We start from the raw sequence: 20,034 nt of genomic DNA, 5'->3' as shown, positions 1-20,034 counted from the left end.
CAGTATGGAGGTTCCTCAAAAAACTATCCGTAGAACTCCCCTATGGCCCAGCAATAGCAAGGCTGTGGATATACCCAAGGGATACAGAAGTGCTGATGCATAGGAGCACATGTACCCCAATATTCATAGCAGCACTTTCTACAATAGCCAAATCATGGAAAGAGCCTAAATGTCTATCAACTCATGAATGGATCAAGAAGATGTCATATGTGTGTGTGTGTGTGTGTGTGTGTGTGTGTGTGTGTGTATACATATATACACACATACACACAGTGGAATACTACATGGCAATGAGAAAGAATGAAATATGGCCATTTGTAGCAAAGTGGATGGACCTCAAGGGTGTCATGCTAAGCGAAATAAGTCAGGCAGAGAAGGACAGATACTGTATGTTTTCACTCATAAGTCTAACAGGAATAACCTAACAAGGGACCATGGGAAGGGGAAGGGAGAAAGAGAGTTGGGGAGAGAGAGGGATGCAAATCATGAGGATTCTTGAATACTGAAAATGAACTGAGGGCTTAAGGGGGAGAAGAAAGGGGGTGATGGTCATGGAGGAGGGCACTTGTGGGGAAGAGCACTGGATGTTATATGGAAACCACCTTGACAATAAACTATATAAAAAAATAAAATGGAAAAAAAAAAAGGTACCAATAGCTATCCTGTTACAATTTAATAGCCTTGTATGGCCAGTTAGGAAGGCTTCCAGAGCATAGAGACTGATAGATTATCACAGGTTAAATGAAGAAGTTCCAGCTTTGGCCCCTGATATCGTCATCATTACACAATGGTGGCAACACATATGGAAAATGTGTACACTGTTATTGATCTTGCTGATGACTTTTACTCAGTCCCTCAGTATGATGAGGATCAGGATCAGTTTGTATTGACACAAAACAGACTGTATACACTTTTACTATACTTTCTGCAATATGCCATTATTGACTAGGGCTTGATCTTCAATAAGCCTAAGTCCTCACTGATATTTTAGTTATCCATCATATTAATAATATCCTGATAGTGGGACTAACTGAAAAACATGTGGCTACAATGCTGTACTTAGTCACTGATGAAATGATTACTGCCAATTTGACTATAAAACTGAAGTCCAGGGCCTGGCATAGCACGTGTAATTATTAGGGGGCTATTTGGGTGGGAAACCAAAGAATTATCCCAGAGACAATCAAATAAAAAATATAAGCCCTGGCAGCACCCATTAATAAAAAGGAAGTCCAACAGCCAGTGGGCCTCTTTGAGTCATTAAATAGCACATGTCTCACCAGGGTGCTTTCTTGGCTCCTTTAATTGAGATGACCCAGAAAGCAGCCAATTTTATTTATTTTGAGAGAAAAAGAGAGAGCAAGAATGCGCACACATGTACAAATAGGGGAGGGGCAGAAGGAGAGGAACAGGGAGAGAGAACCTCAAGCAGGGTCCACCACCAGCACAGAGTCTGATACAGGGCTCCATTTCTTGATTGTGAGATCATGACATGAACTGAAATCAAGAGTCAGACAACCCACTGAGCCACCCAGGTACCCCTTAAAGCACCAGTTTAAATGAAGACTTTTGCAGCATCAGGCCTTGGAAGCTATTCAACAAACTATGGCCCAGACACAGCTTTTGGGATCTTTGAAACTTGCTAGACTGATGAAACTGCAGGTTTCCACACGCCCCCTACATACTGCTCTTTGGCAGCAGGAAATTGCCACTGAGGTGCCCTGGCCTCTTGGACTCTGGATCTGCAAAATTCCAAAAGCTGACATCCAATACACCCCTTTTTAATACACATTTCCTTGCTTGCTATTGGGCACTAAAAGAGATGGAGCATCTTACATCCAGAGTGCAACATACACACAAACACTACAACTTGAACTGTCCATTTTCACTTGTGTGATTACCAAGCCTACAAATAAAATTAGAAAGGCTCACACCAAAGTTTAATCATAAAATGAAAATTGTACATCCAATATGAGGCCTGGACAGACTCCCAAGGGCCTAGCAGGCTCCATAAGCGAACAGCCAGCTTACCAGAAAGGCACAAAGAACCTACAGCGCATGCTTTGACATATCCTAAGGCTACCTAGGGCACAAGATAAAAAATGTGCCTGCTGATGGTATGCTATGGTTTACTGACTGCCCTGTGGAACTAAAAGCAGATAGGGTCTGCTAGGTTGCAATTGCCACCTGGCCAAGGGAAAGATTTTATTGCCTCACTATACATGTCAGGAACTGCACAAAGGGACAGGAAGTACACACTTTGCTAACACACCAAAGAATGGTGCACAGTTCCCTCCTGAAAAGAAAAATTAACCACTGGTTTCATTCAATTATCCATATTCTAATACTGGGTATAGGTATATAACCCTAGAAAAAATGGTATGTAACTTGTCCTTAACCATGGCAGAAATAGTTAATGCTACTGTGTAAGCCATACAAGATCAACAAGACTCACTGAACTCACTAGTCAGTGTGGTGACAGATATCCCTCAATCATCTGGTATAGAAGAGGGTGGCATTTGTGTGCATACGTCAATAATTCAAGTAAAACTGAGTTGGTGAAGAGCCAAACTCAGATGGGATCGTTATTAGCTGTATATTCAGTCATCTCAGACTTAGTTTTTAACCTCTTTACTTGGCCTAATCCAGGCACTTGGGGGTTTCTAGTTGAGTACCAATCTCCAGGGAAGCCTGATCATTCTCCTGGGTCTGGCTCTCTTAATCACCCTGGTAATGTGCCATCTCCAAATGACAGGGAAGCTTTATAAGCAATCCACATCCATATAGGTTATTCAAGGACCCTACTGGACCTAACTCTGTCTTTGGGTTTGGAGTGGGCAATGGTACTAAAGGATATGATATGCTTTACCTGTCACTTCAGCGACCAAGGAGGGTGAAGTGGGGACTGTTGGGAAAGGCAGCCCTCTGCATCCAGTCTTTTGATCCCTACTTGGCTGCATAAGAATGGGCCATGGGTGTGGAACATTTCCTTATCAAGAGATGAGTCTTTGCAACCTGCACTGGGGTAACTGCCTTATGTGGGAGTATCTTCCCTATTTCAGACTCATTGTGGGTCCTCATGTTCTGCTTAACCATGTGAGTCATAAGGCACCTGGCCAAACTCACTACTAAAATCTATCTCCTTAGGGGAGAGGACAGGGTCCTTAGTTTGGTGGCATAAGAGAGGTACATGCAGGCCAACTGCCTTGTGTTGACTGCTGGTTGGAACCTGCTGGCCATGGAGGACCAATGCCCATTAGTGAAGTCAATATTGCTCTGTCCTCTCTTATATGAGTAAAACATCACTCTATCCAGCGCCTGACCGTGTTGTTTTCTCTTCAGCAAACCTGGTATCAAGATACAGTGGGCATTAAGTATTAGAACCTCTACCCTGGTGATAGGCATCCAGTATCATTATGCTTGACATATAAAGAGGTAAAAAGGCTTTAGATAAACCGGAAAGAAATAGGATATGGGATGAGTCACCACAGAGAAGAGGAAATGAGGTAGACTAACAGAAATCCCACCAAGCAATACAGAGATTTTGACATGAGGAATCAAGCATATGCAAGAAAGAAGAATTTTACAGATAGCTAAAATCAAAAACAATAAAAAGCAATACTGACAAACTGTACAGAAAAGAGAAAGGTAATCTAGTGTCAAGATCATAAATGTAAAGAGACTAGGATACTTAGTCTAGAATACAGCTGTATTTAAATTAGACGTATTCTGTATTTAAATTAGACCTGTTCTGGGTCATCATCAGTGAAAGAACTAAAAAAATCAATGGGTAGAGAATTTAGAAGTAAGTTTTGGTTAATAGAAAGACAAATAATCTCTACTAAATAACCTTTAGTTAGAGACTGCTGGTCTTTCTACTTATATACTTATATAATATAAACTTATAAACTTATATAATAAAATTTACATAAATCGGCTGTATTAAAAAAAATTTCTCTTATTGAGGAATGTGGACTGATATTCTGAAATCAAGACATAAAAGTATCAAATCTTTATGTTGTACACCTTAAACCAATAAAATGTTATGTCAACTATATCTCAAAACAAAAAGCTGCAATTTATAATTAAAATGTAATCTTAAAAAAAGAGACAGGAATTTTAATCAGCTCATATGAAAAGTCTGAAGTCAGAGGCCATAGCCTATGGAATAAGCACTTTCAACAGATGATAAAAAAGAGAAAAAGCAAGGTTGCCTGGGTGACTCAGTTGGCTAAGTATCAAACTCTTGATTTCGGTTCAGGTCATGATCTCATAGTTTGTCAGTTAAAGCCCTGCATCAGATTGTGTGCTGAGAGTGTGAAGCCTACTTGGGATTCTCTCTCTCCCTCCCTCCCCTGCTTGTCTGTGTGAGCTCTCTCTCAAAACAAATAAATACATTTAAAATTTTAAAAAGAGAAAGTATAGCCCTCAGATGGAAAAAAGTACAAGATTTCAGCGACATTAGGGTAACAAAAAGGAAAGCTTAGAAGGGTTTACTTACTATTCACACTCTAAATGAAGTAACTGGAAATGATAAAAAAGGTTTATAACATTCTACTGAAAACAGTATACTTAACAACGTACAAAACCTCCCTCCTCCTTCCTTTATCTGGACAGAAAACTTCTATAAACATGGTTTTGGGATTTATTTTTAAAAAACTGGTGTTTTGTGTTCTGTCAAGTCCCAACAAGTATGTTTTTCCCAGAATGTGCAGTCCTACATAAATTTTGCTAAAACTGATAATTTTACTGAGATTTAAATTTAGTAGGATACTCTATTAGAAAGATAGAAGATGAAGGAAAACTGGTATGGTAGTGTCGGGAAATAAAAATACAAGACTTCAAATTTATTCCTACTAAAAAGTTTGGCTTGTTGGATTTAGCCATGTGTGTATGCTTGTGAGGACACACTGTGTAATTCTACTTTCTATCACAATGCATAAAATTTAATTGGATAAAACTGAGACGAAGCTTAGCTGTGAAAGTCCTGAATTCCACACGAGGATTAGAAGAAAACATAGGACCAAGCTTGGGATTTATTAGTGTAGAGAAAAGGATTTTGAATTGCTAGCAAAGGTAAATACTCAGGAAAAAATTCAGTGTACTAACTGGATATTCCTTCAAATAAAGTAGGGGATAAGAACCCCTTATAATCATCAATTAAAGATTAGTAATTATGGGGTTGAACAACCAACTTGTGATCATCTCCCTACACTCTGAACTATTTCTTATAACAAAAATGGCCTGTAAACTTCCCCTTGGCTGTTTTATTATAATACATGTAACTTTATGGTTTTCAAATTATCGTTGGTAATATTTAGCATGCTTTTATTTAAAAAGTAAACGCCCTACAGGCTAATAATGGTAATATATAGAAAATAAGTCTTAGAATATTACCAAAATTGTCTTAAAAGTCTAAGAATATAATTGCATATGAAAATTGAAGATAAATTGTTATAAGATTTCTCTATTTGTGAATATCTGGCAATTTTGTCAGGTTATTCAATATAAAAATTCTAATAATTTGTCACTCGTTCCCTTCATTATTTTGAGGATTACTTATTCAGCATTCAATAATATGGGATTTTAAAATGAGAGCCTTTCTAGGGGCACAGAAATAAAAATAGGTTTCTAGATCAAATATTCTAAAATGCAACAAATCTATTCAACTCTGATAAAATACTCTATTGTTGCATGACTTCAACAAATTCAAAACAAAAAGGTGTTTTGTTGTTGTTGTTGCATATTAAGAGAAACAAGGGCTCTCTCTATTGATTCCAAGCTAGAAAAAGATTATAATCAGCTTCTTGGTATGATATATTCTCTTAAAACTTTAGGTGTACTAGGTTGTCAACTTGGTTTAAGATGGCATTATAATAAGTTAAGACTGAATTCCCACATGGGTGGATGTCTCAAGTTTTGTTTTAGCCATCAAATAAACAATTATTAGATATATCATCTTAAATTGCCATATTATTACATTCTTAAAAACTCAACTAATGCCATCTTAATTCCTAGGATTCTAGTAGTGAGACAAACATATCTTCTATCAAAGTCTGAAACAGTAACTTACCCTATCATGAAGAGTCCAGCCAACATATTTTAGGTAGCTGTCATTTAGGAAGGCATCACTATACATTTTCATCCATACTCCAATTTCTTCAATACAAATGGCTCTAATTTCAGCAATAGCATCACTAGAGGAGAAGAAAACCAGATAAACCTCAAATTAATACCCAAAGCTAGTAATACTCATTTTCAGCAAGTAATAAATATTAGCATTATTCTTAATACTGTATTTATATCTGCACTCTCAAAAATCCTCCAATTTTAGTATATTCTGTCTTTTATAAAATAAAAATTACCAATACCAAACTGAAATAAAATGCTTCTAGAAGTCATCTAATTTTGATTCTATTTTCATTGGAAACTTGGAGCATTCTGAAAGTCTCACAACTATTATGGAGTCAAGAAACATGTTAAGTCTGAGGGAACCAGCATATTATCATATTAATACAGAGTAATATAGAACTCAAAAACTGTTTCTCTAAATAACTTTCTAAATTACACATATCTACTGAATTAAGAGAAAATAAGCATGACCAAAACACAAATTAGTATATATAAGGGAAAATGATGAAAGTCTGTATTATCTGAAAATGTGCAATAGTTTACAAAACCAAAACCCTGCAGTAATTGCCCTAATAATTCACATTTAGTCACAACGGGAACAATCTTGGTGACTACACTGTGAAGGGTACCAAAAGTCAGGTTTCAGGCACCATGTCCAGGTGGCTTTTCATTTCACTTTAAACATCTAATACCGTTGGAATGACTGTTCTACTCTCAAATCTGTGAACCATGAACCAATACAATTTTAACATTTTTACCTTATCTTTTAACAGGTTATTAGCTATAGCATTAAAAAATCATATTAAATATAGTTAAGATAAATCTTAACTTTCTTTTATAGATTGATATTTAAGCTTTCTGATTTACCATATACAAGTAAGTTAAAATTTTAGTAACTTTTAATTCTCCAATTTATAAAAAGCAATCATCTGTCAATTAATTGTTAATTGAGCATTTAATTTAGCTAGAATTTTAATGTTAATTCAGGAGCTTTTCTTAGTTTCTCTTTTATAAAAAAAGAGAATTCATAATATAGAATTCTGGTATTTAATTATCTGCTTTAATAAATCTCAGTTCCTTCTAAGTCCCTGTCATTGTTTAAGCATAAAAATGTGAGAAATTTTCTCTTTCAAAGCCATATCACTAAGTCACAATCTAGTTTTCCATATTTCTAATGTGTTTTTCTTACGGAGAGGTTCTATTGCATAGGCTGGTACAGACTCTATGGAGCGAGACATTCTAAGTTCAAATCCTAACTCCACTATTTACTAGGCAAGTTACCTCCCTCTCAGATTTTCTCATTTGTAAAATAGTATAATAACTGTACCTAGCTTAGAGCTCAGAGTTACTGTGCGAATATAATCACTTAATAAAGAACTATGTCTTGCACCTTCTAAACCTTCCCTAAATTTTCCCTTTTGTATCTTTATGCTACAACTTCATATATATACCTTTACATATTTTAAAACTTTAAATAAATAGTATCTTGTAGGTATCCTCTCCAAAAATGATGTTGTTTTCCTTTCTGCATATGGAGAAATTATTATAAATCATTTATACATTTTCTCATTGGAAGACATTTAGGTTGTTTCCAAGTTTTTGCTTTTATTGACAATGAATGCCATAAACATTCTTGTATATGCTTCCTTGTGCACATGTATGAAAGTTTACATAGAGTAGTGTTTTCAAACAGTGCAGGACTGCCTATCAGCACATTATAAAACAGATTTATTCAGTGAACAAAAACAAAGGGTTCAGGATAGAAAGTAATAGAAAGTGTCACATGTGGTAAGGAAAATAAACATTTTTGTGAACTACTGTGTATCTGATGTTACAATATGGTAAACTAAGTCTGTAAGATACTGATTTACACCTAGAAGTGAAATTTCTGGAAAAGGAGTAATATACATCTTTTGTATTATTAGGTATTAACAAATTTTTCCATAAATTAGTATTTCATATCCTTGCCCAACTTGGTATTACTCTACTATTTAATATATATTTCCATCTCTGTGAACTATACGTTCATACACTGTCTTCCACTGGGTTGACCAAATAAAAACAAACGATAACAGCAAAAATAAAATAGCCATTGCAAAACACCCGAATCATATCACTTTAACTCTCCCAAAGGTCTGTTACACTTATTCTCTACTGTATTACCCTTGTAAAAATCAATCCTAACATCTCCTCCCAAACCCAGAAAGTTAAAAATAGGCTAAGATTTTTTTTATTACACAGTATTAGGAAAGTAACCTGAAGACAAAATGAATGCATATGGTATGCGGATGAAAAACTACAAAGACTATGGGCCCCTGGGTAGCTCAGGTGGTTGAGCGCGAGACTCTTAATAGTTCAACTGTTTTTTTCCTTAAAATTTTTAACATTATTCAGCTTTGAGAGAGAGAGAGACAAAGTGTGAGGGAGACCAAGAGGGAGGGAGATACAGAATCCGAAGCAGGCTCCAGGCTCTGAGCTGTCAGCACAGAACCCGACATGGGGCTCGAACTCATTAACTGCTAGATCGTGACCTGAGCCAAAGTCGGATGTTCAACTGACTGAGCCACCCAAGCACCCCTTGATAGTGCAACTCTTGATATTGGCTCAGGTCATGGTCTCATTGTCGTGGGATCAAAGCACTGCGTTGGGCTCCCTTAGTATGGCTCAGCACAGAGCTACACAGAGCCTGCTTGGGATTCTCTCTCTCTCTCTCTCTCTCTGTCTCCTCCTCTTCCTCTCTCAAATAAATTAAAAAGAAAAAAATGAACAAAAACTACAGAGATTGCTAAGTATGGTAACTGCATATACACACAGCTCAATCATTCTTCCATTCGTTGCCACTGGTATTACCAATACTACTACTCTTAGCATTAAGATCACAAGTGTCTAATTACCAAGGCTAGAGATGATTAAAGGCTTAGCTTTCTGGAGAGAAATCTTATTCAGAATCTTTTTATAACCAGCTTTATGTTTAAGTCTAATTTCTAATGACTATTAGTCTTACTTATCATTTTCCTAAAAGCTTATTTTCCTGGAAATAGATCCTCTCTATATGCATTACCCACATTTTGATTCAACGTGTCTTCTTGGAATTCGAATTCTTGTCTATTTCAGATGTCAGTCTGACCCCTGCTACCTTAAGTTAGGAATTTTTAATATACGAGGCACCTAGGTGGCTCAGTTGGTTGAGCATCCGACTTTAGCTCAGGTCATGATCTCATGGTTCATGAGTTCAAGCCCCATGGCAGGCTCTGAGCCTGTTTCAGATTCCTTTCGAGGCTTACAATTTGACTATATGTGGTCAGAAAGTGCATTATGCTACTCTTAAAAGTCCCTAGGCAATTTGTCCCCTGTTCGGGTTCTGAAATTCCAATCCACTTTGCCTGCTGATACCATCCTGTGATCATTCTCTATAGATAATTATATTATGTAATCACAGATTATACATAAAATTTGAACTCTATTGTAGTAGTTTTAAAATATGGCCACAAATACCTTGTTAATTTTTTGTGGAGACACATTCTTATTTTTTAAAATGTGGGTATACTTAGTAATTTGCTTTTAACAATTATAGTGTGGTAAAAATGATGGATTTTGACTCGAGGTTAGGTCACAAAAGAGACTGTGACTTCTGATTTGTGACTTCTCTCTCCTGGACCACTCTCTCTGAGCCATGTCCTGAGGACATTCTAGCTGCCCTACAGAGAACTCCACATGGTGAGTAACTGGGATCTTCTGCCACCAGCCATGTAAGTAAGCCATATTAGAAGCAAATATTCCAACCACAGTTAAGCTTTCAAAGGCCTGCAACCTCAACCAAAGTCTTGACTACAATGTGATAAGAGGAGTTAAGCCAAAACCACCAACATAGGTTGCTCCCAAATTCCTGACCCACAGAAATTATGAGATAATAACTGTTTATTATTTTACATTGCCAAGTTTTAGGGTAGTTTGTTACAGGACAAAATATATTATTACTTTCTACTATTATCGAAGGCCCATACCAATAACAAATCTTCTAGTCGGGTCCATGAATGAGTTCTTCCTTAGTCCAAAGAGCTCAACTATATCAGTATCTACATGTCTGTGGTCATCTCTATGCTTACAATGCCTTCATTTTACTCTGAATAACAACACTAATTATTCTTGCAAGCTCCTGTAATGTTAGTTCTGTCATATCCTCTTATTATCAGATATAGCTTTCTTGCCCTCCATGAACTAACATTTGAGTGAATGAAGTGTACAATAAAAATGCAGTATGTGTCTGAATATTCCACTAATCCGATTTTCATTTTAAATTTCTTTTTAACACCTTAATCTCTATTTCCAATACCCTCAGTCCATTTAGAAAAGTAATGTTTAGGCGTGCCCAGCTGGCTTAGTCAGTTAGGTGTCTGACTTCATTCAGTTCAGGTCATGATCCCCCAGCTCATGAGCTTGAGCCCTACACTGGGCTCTGTGCTGACAGCTCAAAGCCTGGAGCCTGCTTCAGATTCTGCGTCTCCCTCCCTCTCTGCCCCTACCCTATTTGTGCTCTCTCTTTCTCAAAAATAAACATTAAAATTAAAAAAAAAAGGAAAAGTAATGTTTATATGAAGATGTTTGGGAGTTTCCAAATCGAAGATTAAAGGGGCAAAAAAGTTAGTACAACAAGGGGAAGGTGTAAAGATAATCAACATTAATTTTCATAATTCCGAAGTCGGGATACACTTTACTTTTGAATTCAAAAAGAAAAAAGAAAACCTAGAAAATAATAATTCTGTGGTGATTAATCCTTAGTTGTAACTCTACTTCACAGCAGAAAAAAAAAAGATTATGTTAAATTTCTATGAAAACCTTAACTAATTTACTGACCCTCACAGTTAGTGTGCTTTTATGGGAGATGTGACTCTTTAATATCAAGACTTTAAAGTTTTCATTTTGATTTGCTTTCTTGGTAGATGGAATTCAAATTATTTTCTGCTTACAAGAAAATAAAATTTAACTCCAGTGAATTTAATGAAATGTTTCTTGTACTACTCTTACAGATGCTTTCTCAGTAAGGAAGCAGACTAAATTAAAATGACTGCAATATAAATTTTGAGTATAACTCTTGGCTAATATGGGCGTTCTGACACTTACAATTATATCTCATGTACAAGGAATCTCACGAGAGCGCCAGAGTGAGAAATAATTACAAGTTCCAAGAAGGCTGCTATCTAAATTGTAGCACAAAATGAATTCATGTCTCGACCAATTTTGTCACTAATATTTGGCTAAAAAAATTATATTTTCCAAAATAGAACTTGGATAATTAAAACAAAATAGCCCAAGGGAGAAAGAAACAGCTGAAGAATTACTGAAAAGTCATACTGTATCCCTTATTAGACTGAGAGCAAGAACTTTTAAGACCTTAGCTTATAAAAAGATGACTAAAATAAATAATCTAAGTAAATGATAATGTTACTAAAGGGCAGTACAAGGAACACGGAACCACAGAAAAATGTTAGAGGGGTGAAGATAGATAGGGTCAAGGAAGGATTCTGTGAAGCAGTACTGTTTAAAAGCAGACCTGAAGAGCTACACCTCTCCTTTCTGCTAGTTAAATCCAGAGTTTTTACTTAATTATTTCAGGATGATCAGAGTTATTTAAAACGCATTAGAAATACAACAGTTTTATAAACTGGAAATATTTTTCATCTCATTTTTATTTCATTATCCATCAGTGAAAACAGTGACAAAATGAAAGGCATAGCATTGCTGAGAGTTTCATACAGAGCAGGTGACATGGCTATCTGCTCCCTGCATCACTCAATTATTTTACTATTAACAGAAGTTTAAGGCATAAGATTAAAAGTTGAATGTGAAGAATACATTAACTTTTAAAGAACAATATCCTTAATTTATATCCACACTTTAACTATCAACCTGACAGAAACGTTAGGTAAAAAATGAAGTATTAGGGGGCGTGGGTGGCTCAGTTGGTTAAGCGACCGATTTCAGCTCAGATCATGATCTTGCAGTTCATGGGTTTGGGCCCTACATGGGCCCTGTGCGACAGCTCAGAGCCCAGAGCCTGCTTCCAATTGTGTGTGTGCCTCTGTCTCTGCCTCTCCCCAACTAGTTCACATGCTCTCTCTCTCTCTCAAAAACAAATAAACATTAGAAAGAAATATAAAACAAGTTAAAAGATGACTAAAATCTTTAAAAGATGGCAATTTGCTCAGAATAAATCATAACACAGTATTGTGTAAGAATAGCTCTGAAAACATTACTAAAAAATGTTTCACCATAGTATAAAAAGGTGAAAGAGAACTAGAAAACAAAAGACATCCATTTTTTGTCCTTTTAAATTGTTGCAATTCTTCTGTTACCTCCTCTTCCATTGTTTGTTCTTATGGTGTATTAACTTTTTAACTCTTCCATCACTGAAATAACAGTCTTCTTTTTTGTTTGCTTTTAAGACTTTCTCATAATCTTTCATGTTATGCACTTTGACTATGGTATGATCAAAAGTGAAGTATTTTTCTTAACCTACTCAACATTAAGTCTTTTTAATCTGATGATTCTTTTTTTTAATTTTTATGATCTTTCTTTAGTTTTGAGAGAGAGACAGTCAGTGAAAGCAGGGGAAGAACACAGAGAAAGGGAGACAGAGAATCCAAAGCAGGCTCTAGTCTCTGAGCTGTCAGCACAGAGCCTGACGCGGGGCCTGAACCCATGAACAGTGAGTTCATGACCTGAGCCAAAGTCAGATGCTTAACCGACTGAGTCACCCAGGTGCCCCCTAATCTGATGATTCTATTTGAATTGATTTTATAAAATTTCACTTATCTCATTTATACTTCTTTCTAACACTTCTGTCTTCTTTTGGAATCCTATGTAATGAACTCATGAAGCCTCTCAAATAATCCCTCATGTATTAGAAATGTTATTCCATATCTCCTTTGCTGGGGCTCATTCCTCAGTATTATAGTCTAATTCACTAATTGTTCCTTAAACAGTCTAGAGTATATCTTGTTCACTAAATATCTATCTGTCTATATCCTGAGTATATTTTTCATATCGAACATTTTATATTATGGTTTTAAACCTACCTGTTCTTATTATATGCCATTTATTTGTTGAAGGAAATGGGCCATTTTGATCTGTATAATTTATTGCATTCTGGACTAAAATGAAATCATGAAGACAGTGTCATACAAAATGCTCTTCTATTTTCAATTATCTCCTATAAATTAGTAGATCTAGCAGCATATAGATTAATATTCAATGTTTGTTTGACATTAAGGTAGCAGGTGAGACTCAAAGTGTTAAAGTGCCATCACTGCACAACACCTTCTATTTCTAGGATGTATATGCAGTAGCATCACCCCTTAATAAAGTAGATTAAGCAATACTGGAAAAATCAATGATTGGTATCTCTACCGATAACTTTGGAAGGCAGGTCACATTCTCAACTGTTTATAATTCTGTCTTGCAGAGCTGAAATTTTAATGTATCAAAAGTAAGCTGTGACAGGTGAATACTAGTTTATTTAAGGCCTCATTAAATTTAAAAAAAATCAATAAGGTAACAGAAAATCAAAGAACTGTTGTTTTCTATGAGAATTATTGGCTGAAGGTTTGGAGAGACTCAATAAGGGTAAACCTCTAAAATAAAAACTATGTAATGTTAGCACTGAAGATAGAGGTAAAATAATAAAAAAAGTAGTATGGATTCTGTATTCAAGATTGCATAGCTGAATAATGATGGATAGGATTTATATACCAAGTTGAAAAACTAAGAAATCACATAAAATATATAAAATAATGATTTTCAGATGTTGGCTATCAGGGAGAGCAGGACAGTAACCTTTGAGAGAAGGTAACAAATAAGGTAATTCAGAATGTACCAAATTAGTCTACGGCCATACCACCCTGAACGCGCCCGATCTCGTCAGAATGTACCAAATTGGTGTCTGCCAGGTAGCAGTACTGGCAGAGGAACCTAGGCAGAGCCTGGATATATCCTTAAGTTGAGGAGAAAGACCTGGGGCTCTAGAGGCCAAAATGGGTACACTTTTACAAGGCATAGTACCAGAGGGGAGAGATGTACATAAAGAGTAAACTCTGAAAATCTGCACAAAGGCCATATCACCTCGTCAGCTGAGTACTAAAGAGCACACACACATGAACAGACCACCAAGACTGGTGAAAAAATGGGAAGAGAAGACAGAACACTCAGGGCTGGGAGTATTTTGTGTTCCAATGAGTCAGAGTAGAAAAACCTTGTAATTCACAGGGCTAGAGTTCAGAGTAGAGTTCAGTTTAGAAAATGCTATTATCATAGTATTGGAAGGAAATTAGTCTTACACAAAATACTGCTCTGGTCCATTTAACAAACCTTAAAAATAAGGTTCACAGATAATCATATCTAAGAAAAAAGTAGAAGGGCGCCTCGGTGGCTCAGTTGGTTAAGCGTTCGACTTTGGCTCAGGTCATGATCTCACAGTTCCAGAATTTGAGCCCTGCATCGGCTCTTTACTGACAGCTCAGAATCTGGAGTGTGCTTTGGATTCTGTATCTCCCTCTCACACTGCACCCCCAACCCTGGCTCTCGAGCTCTGTCTCTCAGAAATAAACATTAAAAATAAAAAAAAAAGATGAATATTTATAAAAATATTCAAACAGCTGTTATAACAAGTATGTATGTTTGAGGAGAGCTTGGAAGAGATAAAATAAACATTAAGAAAATGACAGCAAAGAATATTATAGCAAAACTGGTAAAACTAGCTGTAGATAGAAAACTCTTAAACGCAAACAGAGCAAAAAGATAAATTAAATATAAAATGTGTAAGAAAAGAACGACAGCAGATTTCTTTGTAGTTGGAAACAAGCGAAACCAAAGAGAGTGGATCAATTCCTTTAAAGTGCTAAAAAAAAATCCCAAAATGTCAACCTAGAATTCCATAACAAGAAAGAATACCTTTTAAAAAATGAATGTGAGGCAACAAGAGAGTGAAGTGGTTGCGAAACGCTCTCCCACAAAAAAATCAACTAACACAAAGACAATCATTTCAGCTTTCTGGCAATCAACCAAAAGAAAAGAGAAGCATTTATTCATAAAAAGTTGTCAATCTTTGGGTTAAAACAGCAGAAACCTATGGCATTTTGGCATGGGAACTATTTTTTCTTCAATAATTCAAATGGATAGGGAAAAACAAGTCCTGTAAGTATAAAATGATTGAAATCCCTTAAAGTATGTTTAATAACCACAACAAAGGTAAATTAGAAATTAACAATAGAAATTAATGGAAAACCTCCAAATATTTGAAAATTAAACAAAAAGACTTATTAACCCATGAATGAAAGAAGAAATCACAATGCAGAAAAAAGAAAATAATTTGCATGGAATGAAAATTAAAAATGGCATATCAAAAGTCCTGGTATGAAAGATATAAGATCAGTAACCTCAGTTTCTACCTTAAGAAACTAGAAAGAGATGAATAAAACTAAAGCAATCAGACAGAAGGAAATAAGGAATAAAGTAAAAAAACAATTAAATAAAAAATACATAAATTATGTCAATGAAATCAAAAGTTCAATCTTTGAAATAGATCAGTAAAATGGATAAACCTTTAAGTAGACTAAGACAAAAAAGAAGATATAAATATAAACAAAAATCAAATAGACATCACTACCAATCCTACAGATGGAAATATCACAAGCCACACTACGTATCAAATCTGCAATATACATGAAATAGACATAAAGTCTGAAAGACATAAATGACTATAATGAATCAATAAACAGAAAAACCAGGAAAAAATATGTAACAAGATACTTAATCAGTAAATGAAAATCTTCATCCAAAAAAACCAGCTAGGCTTAAAGGGCTTCACTGGTGAATTCTATCAAATTAATAAAAAAGAAATAATACCTATCTTTCATAAACTCTTTCAGAAACCAGAGCAGAAGAGAGTCCCAGAGTATTCTATGAGGCCAGTCACCAGATTAATACCAACCCCCATGAGAGGAAACACAAAAATCCTTAACAAAATATTAGTAAACTGAATCCAGCAGCATGTAAAAGGAATATACATCATGATCATGTAGAATTTTTCCCAGAATGCAGAAGTGCTCTAATATCTGGAAAGCAATTAATATAAGGCACTATCTTAACAGAGTAAAGGAAAAAGTCTGTATTTTCATCTTAACTGAAACAGAAAAAAAAATCAGTCAATCGTGATAAAAACAAATGAAATAAGGTTAGATGGGAATTTCTTCATCCAACTAAAGGGTATCAATGTAAAACTTAATAGTTAATGACATTAAAGGCTGTTTTCCCCTTAAGATTGGGAAAAAAGGAAAGCTGTCCTCTCTTACTACTTTTACCCAGTTTTGTAGTGAAGTTCTATAGTCCGTGCAATAAGGTAAAAAAAGAAAAAGAAAAAAAAGGTAAAGTCGTAGAAAAAGAAAGTGTTTAGACTTAGATAGAAAGTAAGAAGTCTTTATTCACATATGACATGATATGTATGTAGAAAATCCTAAATAACCAACAAAAATAAAATCTCAAAACTACAGAACAAATGAAGTATCCTGTAATTCTGAAGGAATAAAATAATCACCATATTTTTATACATTAGTAAGAAAGAATCTAGAATATGAATTAAATTTCATTTACAATAGAAAAAATGAAAACATTTATAAATAAACTTGACAGATGTAGTAGTATAAGACTTCTACGTGAAAAATCATGAAAAACAGCTAAGAGAAATTAAAGAATATTTAAACAAGTGGAGATAATATATATTCATAGATTGGAAGATTCAATGATGTAAAAAATGCAATTCTCTCTAAATTGGTTGACAGAATTATATTCTCCATCAGAATTCCAGCAAACTTTTCTGTAAAAATTGGCAAGATGGGGGCTCCTGGCTGGCTCAGTTGGTTGAGCATATGACTCTTGGTTTTGGGTCAGGTCGTGATTTCACAGTTCATGAGACCAAGCCCTGCACTGGGATCTGTGCTGACAGCGTAGAGCCTGCTTGGATTCTCTCTTTTGTGCCCCTGCTTGCGATGTCTCTATCTCTCTCAAAATAAATAAATAAATAAACATTCTTAAAAAATTCACATGCTGACCCTAAAATACAAAATATATAATTGTCACACAATTTTAAAAAAGAACAAAGGAGGTAATAACACAACCTAATTTTTTAAAGGTAATCTAAAAGACAAATAAGTATGTTCTACTTACACATGGAATCTAAATAAGCCAAACTCAAAGAAATAGAGTAGAATGGTGGTTGCTAGAGGCTGGGGAGTGAGAGAAATGGAGAGATGTTGGTCAAAGAGTACAAACTTACAGTTATGAGTAAGTTCTGGAGAGCTAATGCACAGCACTGACTATAATTAACAAAACTGTATTTATTACATACTTGCAAGTTGCTAAGAGAATACATATTAAATATAATCACCACCACACAAAAAAAGGTGCTTAGTGCTATGACTGAGGTGTTAAGTAACCTTATTGTGGTAATCACTTCACATCATCTCTGTGAATCACACTGTACAACTTAAACTTACATGTTCTACGTCAATTATATTTCAAAGCTTTAATCAATACAGGTGGTATAAGGACAAAAAGATTAGAAAAATACAGAAATTAATCTTTGCATTCATGTTCATTTGGTTTTCAAGAAAAGCTCCAAGGACAGATGCCTGGCTGTTTCAGTCAATAGAGCATGGGACTCTTAACCTAATCTGGGGGTTCATGAGTTCAAGCCCCACATTGGCTATAGAGATTACTTAAAAAAAAAAAAAAAAAAAAAAAAAAAGCTCCAAGGCAATTCAATTGGAAAAGGGTAGTATTTCACCAAATGGTGCTTGGACAAATAAATACCTGTATGTAAAAAGTGGATTTATGCCCTTATGTCACAAAATACATAATAGTTAACTTTAAACAATAGTCCATATACTTTAACTTAAAAAATTAGGCTATTAAACTTTTAGAATAAAACAGAAAAAAACTTGGGGTTAGGAAAAATGTTCATAGATATTAAAAGCATGTACACAGAAGAAAAGTGAACAAATTACTTCATTCAAATGGAAAACCTTTGCCCTTCAAAAAGTATCATTAAGACAATGAAAACAAAGCCACAGGCAAGAAAAAATTGCAAACCATTTACGTGATAATGGACTTGTATCAGAATACAAAAGTACTTCTAGAAAAACCCTCTCAGTATTGGTTAGAATAAACAGACAGAAAATCAGTAAGAATAGAAATTATTTGAACAACACTACCAACAGATTTTGACCTAAAAACAAAAGCACAGTATGTAATTTTTCCTGAATAAATAAAACATTACTTAAGATAGACCATATTGTGGGTCATAAAACAAAACTCATTAAATTTGAAAGCAAATTATAGAGTATGTTTTCTCACTAAAATAGAATAGAAATCAATAACAGAAAGTTCCCAGATATTTGTAACTAAATACTTTCTTTTTGTCAAAGAAACAAGTCAAAAAAGAAATTAGAAAGTATTTTAAGATGAATGAAAATGTAAATACATTTCCAAATTTAGGGGATACAGCTAAAGCAGTACTAAGAGAGATTTACAGCAGTAAATTTTACTGTTAGAAAATAGGCCTCAAATCAATTACCCCACTTTCTACCTTGAGAAGCTAAAGAGCAAAGGAAATGAAATCCAAAGCAAGCAGAAAAAAGGAAATAAATAAAAGTGCAGAAATCAATGTGATAGAAAACAGAAAAATAATGGAGAAGTTCAATGTAATCAAAATCTCATTTTTTAAGAAAAATACAGTTGATACAAGAGAGAAATGTGAAACCAACAATATTTTATGAACTTTATGCTGATGCTTGTTGAATATAATTCAACACAGATCAACGTATCATTTTCTTATTAAGATATAAACTGAAAAGACGTATCTATTAAAGAAATTTAATTTTCAATTAAAAACATCCCTACAAAGAAAACACTTGGTCCCAATGGTATGCCTACGTGAAAAAAAACAGTAACAATACTCTTCTAGATAATTAAAAAGGAAATAAAACATTGCAACTTATTCAACAAAGCCAGCATTACCATGGTACCAAAAGCAGTCTGAGAAATTCAATAACATCAAAAGTTAAGAGATAATACACCTCTCTGGGGGAGCCTACGTGGCTCAGCTGGTTGAGTGTCTGACTTGATTTTGGCTCAGGTCGTGATCCCAGGGTCCTGGGATCAAGCCCTGTGTCAAGGCTCCATGCTGAGTGTGGAGCCTGCTTGGTAGACTCTCTCCTTCTGCCCCATCCCCCTCTCTCTGGCTGATGCATGTGCTCTCTTCTCTCTCTCAAATAAAAAAAATATACATTAACAAATGATCTATGTAGATCTATCTTGAATACAGAAGGATAATTCTTAGGAAAATTCTAGCAGTTATCTAAATTTATTTAGTTATCATGACTATGTGGGTTTTAGCCAAAGAATTTAAGGCTAACATTTTAAAATCAACCATTTAATGCACATTAACATTCTTAAAAAAGAAAAACTGTATATACCAGTCTCCACAGATATAGAAAAGCATTTGAGAAAATCCAAGATCCATTTCTAATAAAAAGTCTCAGAATACTAGGAACAGAATGGAAATTTCCTCAATCGATTAAAGGCATCTATGAAAAACTTATTAAAACTTATGAAACTTACAAAAACTAATTAAGCTTAGTGAAAAAAGTCAGATGAAAACAAAAAAATTCAGGAGCACATACTGTATAATTCCATTCCTGTGAAATCCTAAAAAATGTAAACAGCAAATTGATAACTGATTCTGGGAAGCAGGGGGAGACTGGAAGAAAGGGAGGTAGGGAGGAATTACAAAGTAGCAAGAGAAAACTTTTGAGGATGATGGATATATTCATTATCTTGCATGTGATAGTT

At 34.9% G+C, this 20,034-nt stretch overlaps 1 protein-coding gene across 4 annotated transcripts in view; it reads right to left on the bottom strand.

Annotated features, from left to right (window-relative positions):
- STAG1 (stromal antigen 1) overlaps nt 1–20,034 on the bottom strand; it is a 422,258-nt gene that overhangs the window by 127,839 nt on the left and 274,385 nt on the right. For all 4 annotated transcript variants that reach the window (XM_029940222.1, XM_029940221.1, XM_029940223.1 and 1 more), the window contains one exon: nt 6,074–6,197. In XM_029940222.1, coding sequence (XP_029796082.1) covers nt 6,074–6,197 — 124 coding nt within the window. The remainder of the gene's footprint in view (nt 1–6,073; nt 6,198–20,034) is intronic.

The sequence above is a fragment of the Suricata suricatta genome, chromosome 5 (assembly GCF_006229205.1).
Source record: "Suricata suricatta isolate VVHF042 chromosome 5, meerkat_22Aug2017_6uvM2_HiC, whole genome shotgun sequence".
Classification (NCBI taxonomy): domain Eukaryota; kingdom Metazoa; phylum Chordata; class Mammalia; order Carnivora; family Herpestidae; genus Suricata; species Suricata suricatta.
Note: the sequence above shows the minus strand (reverse complement) of the source record. Positions and strands in the feature narration are given on the sequence as shown.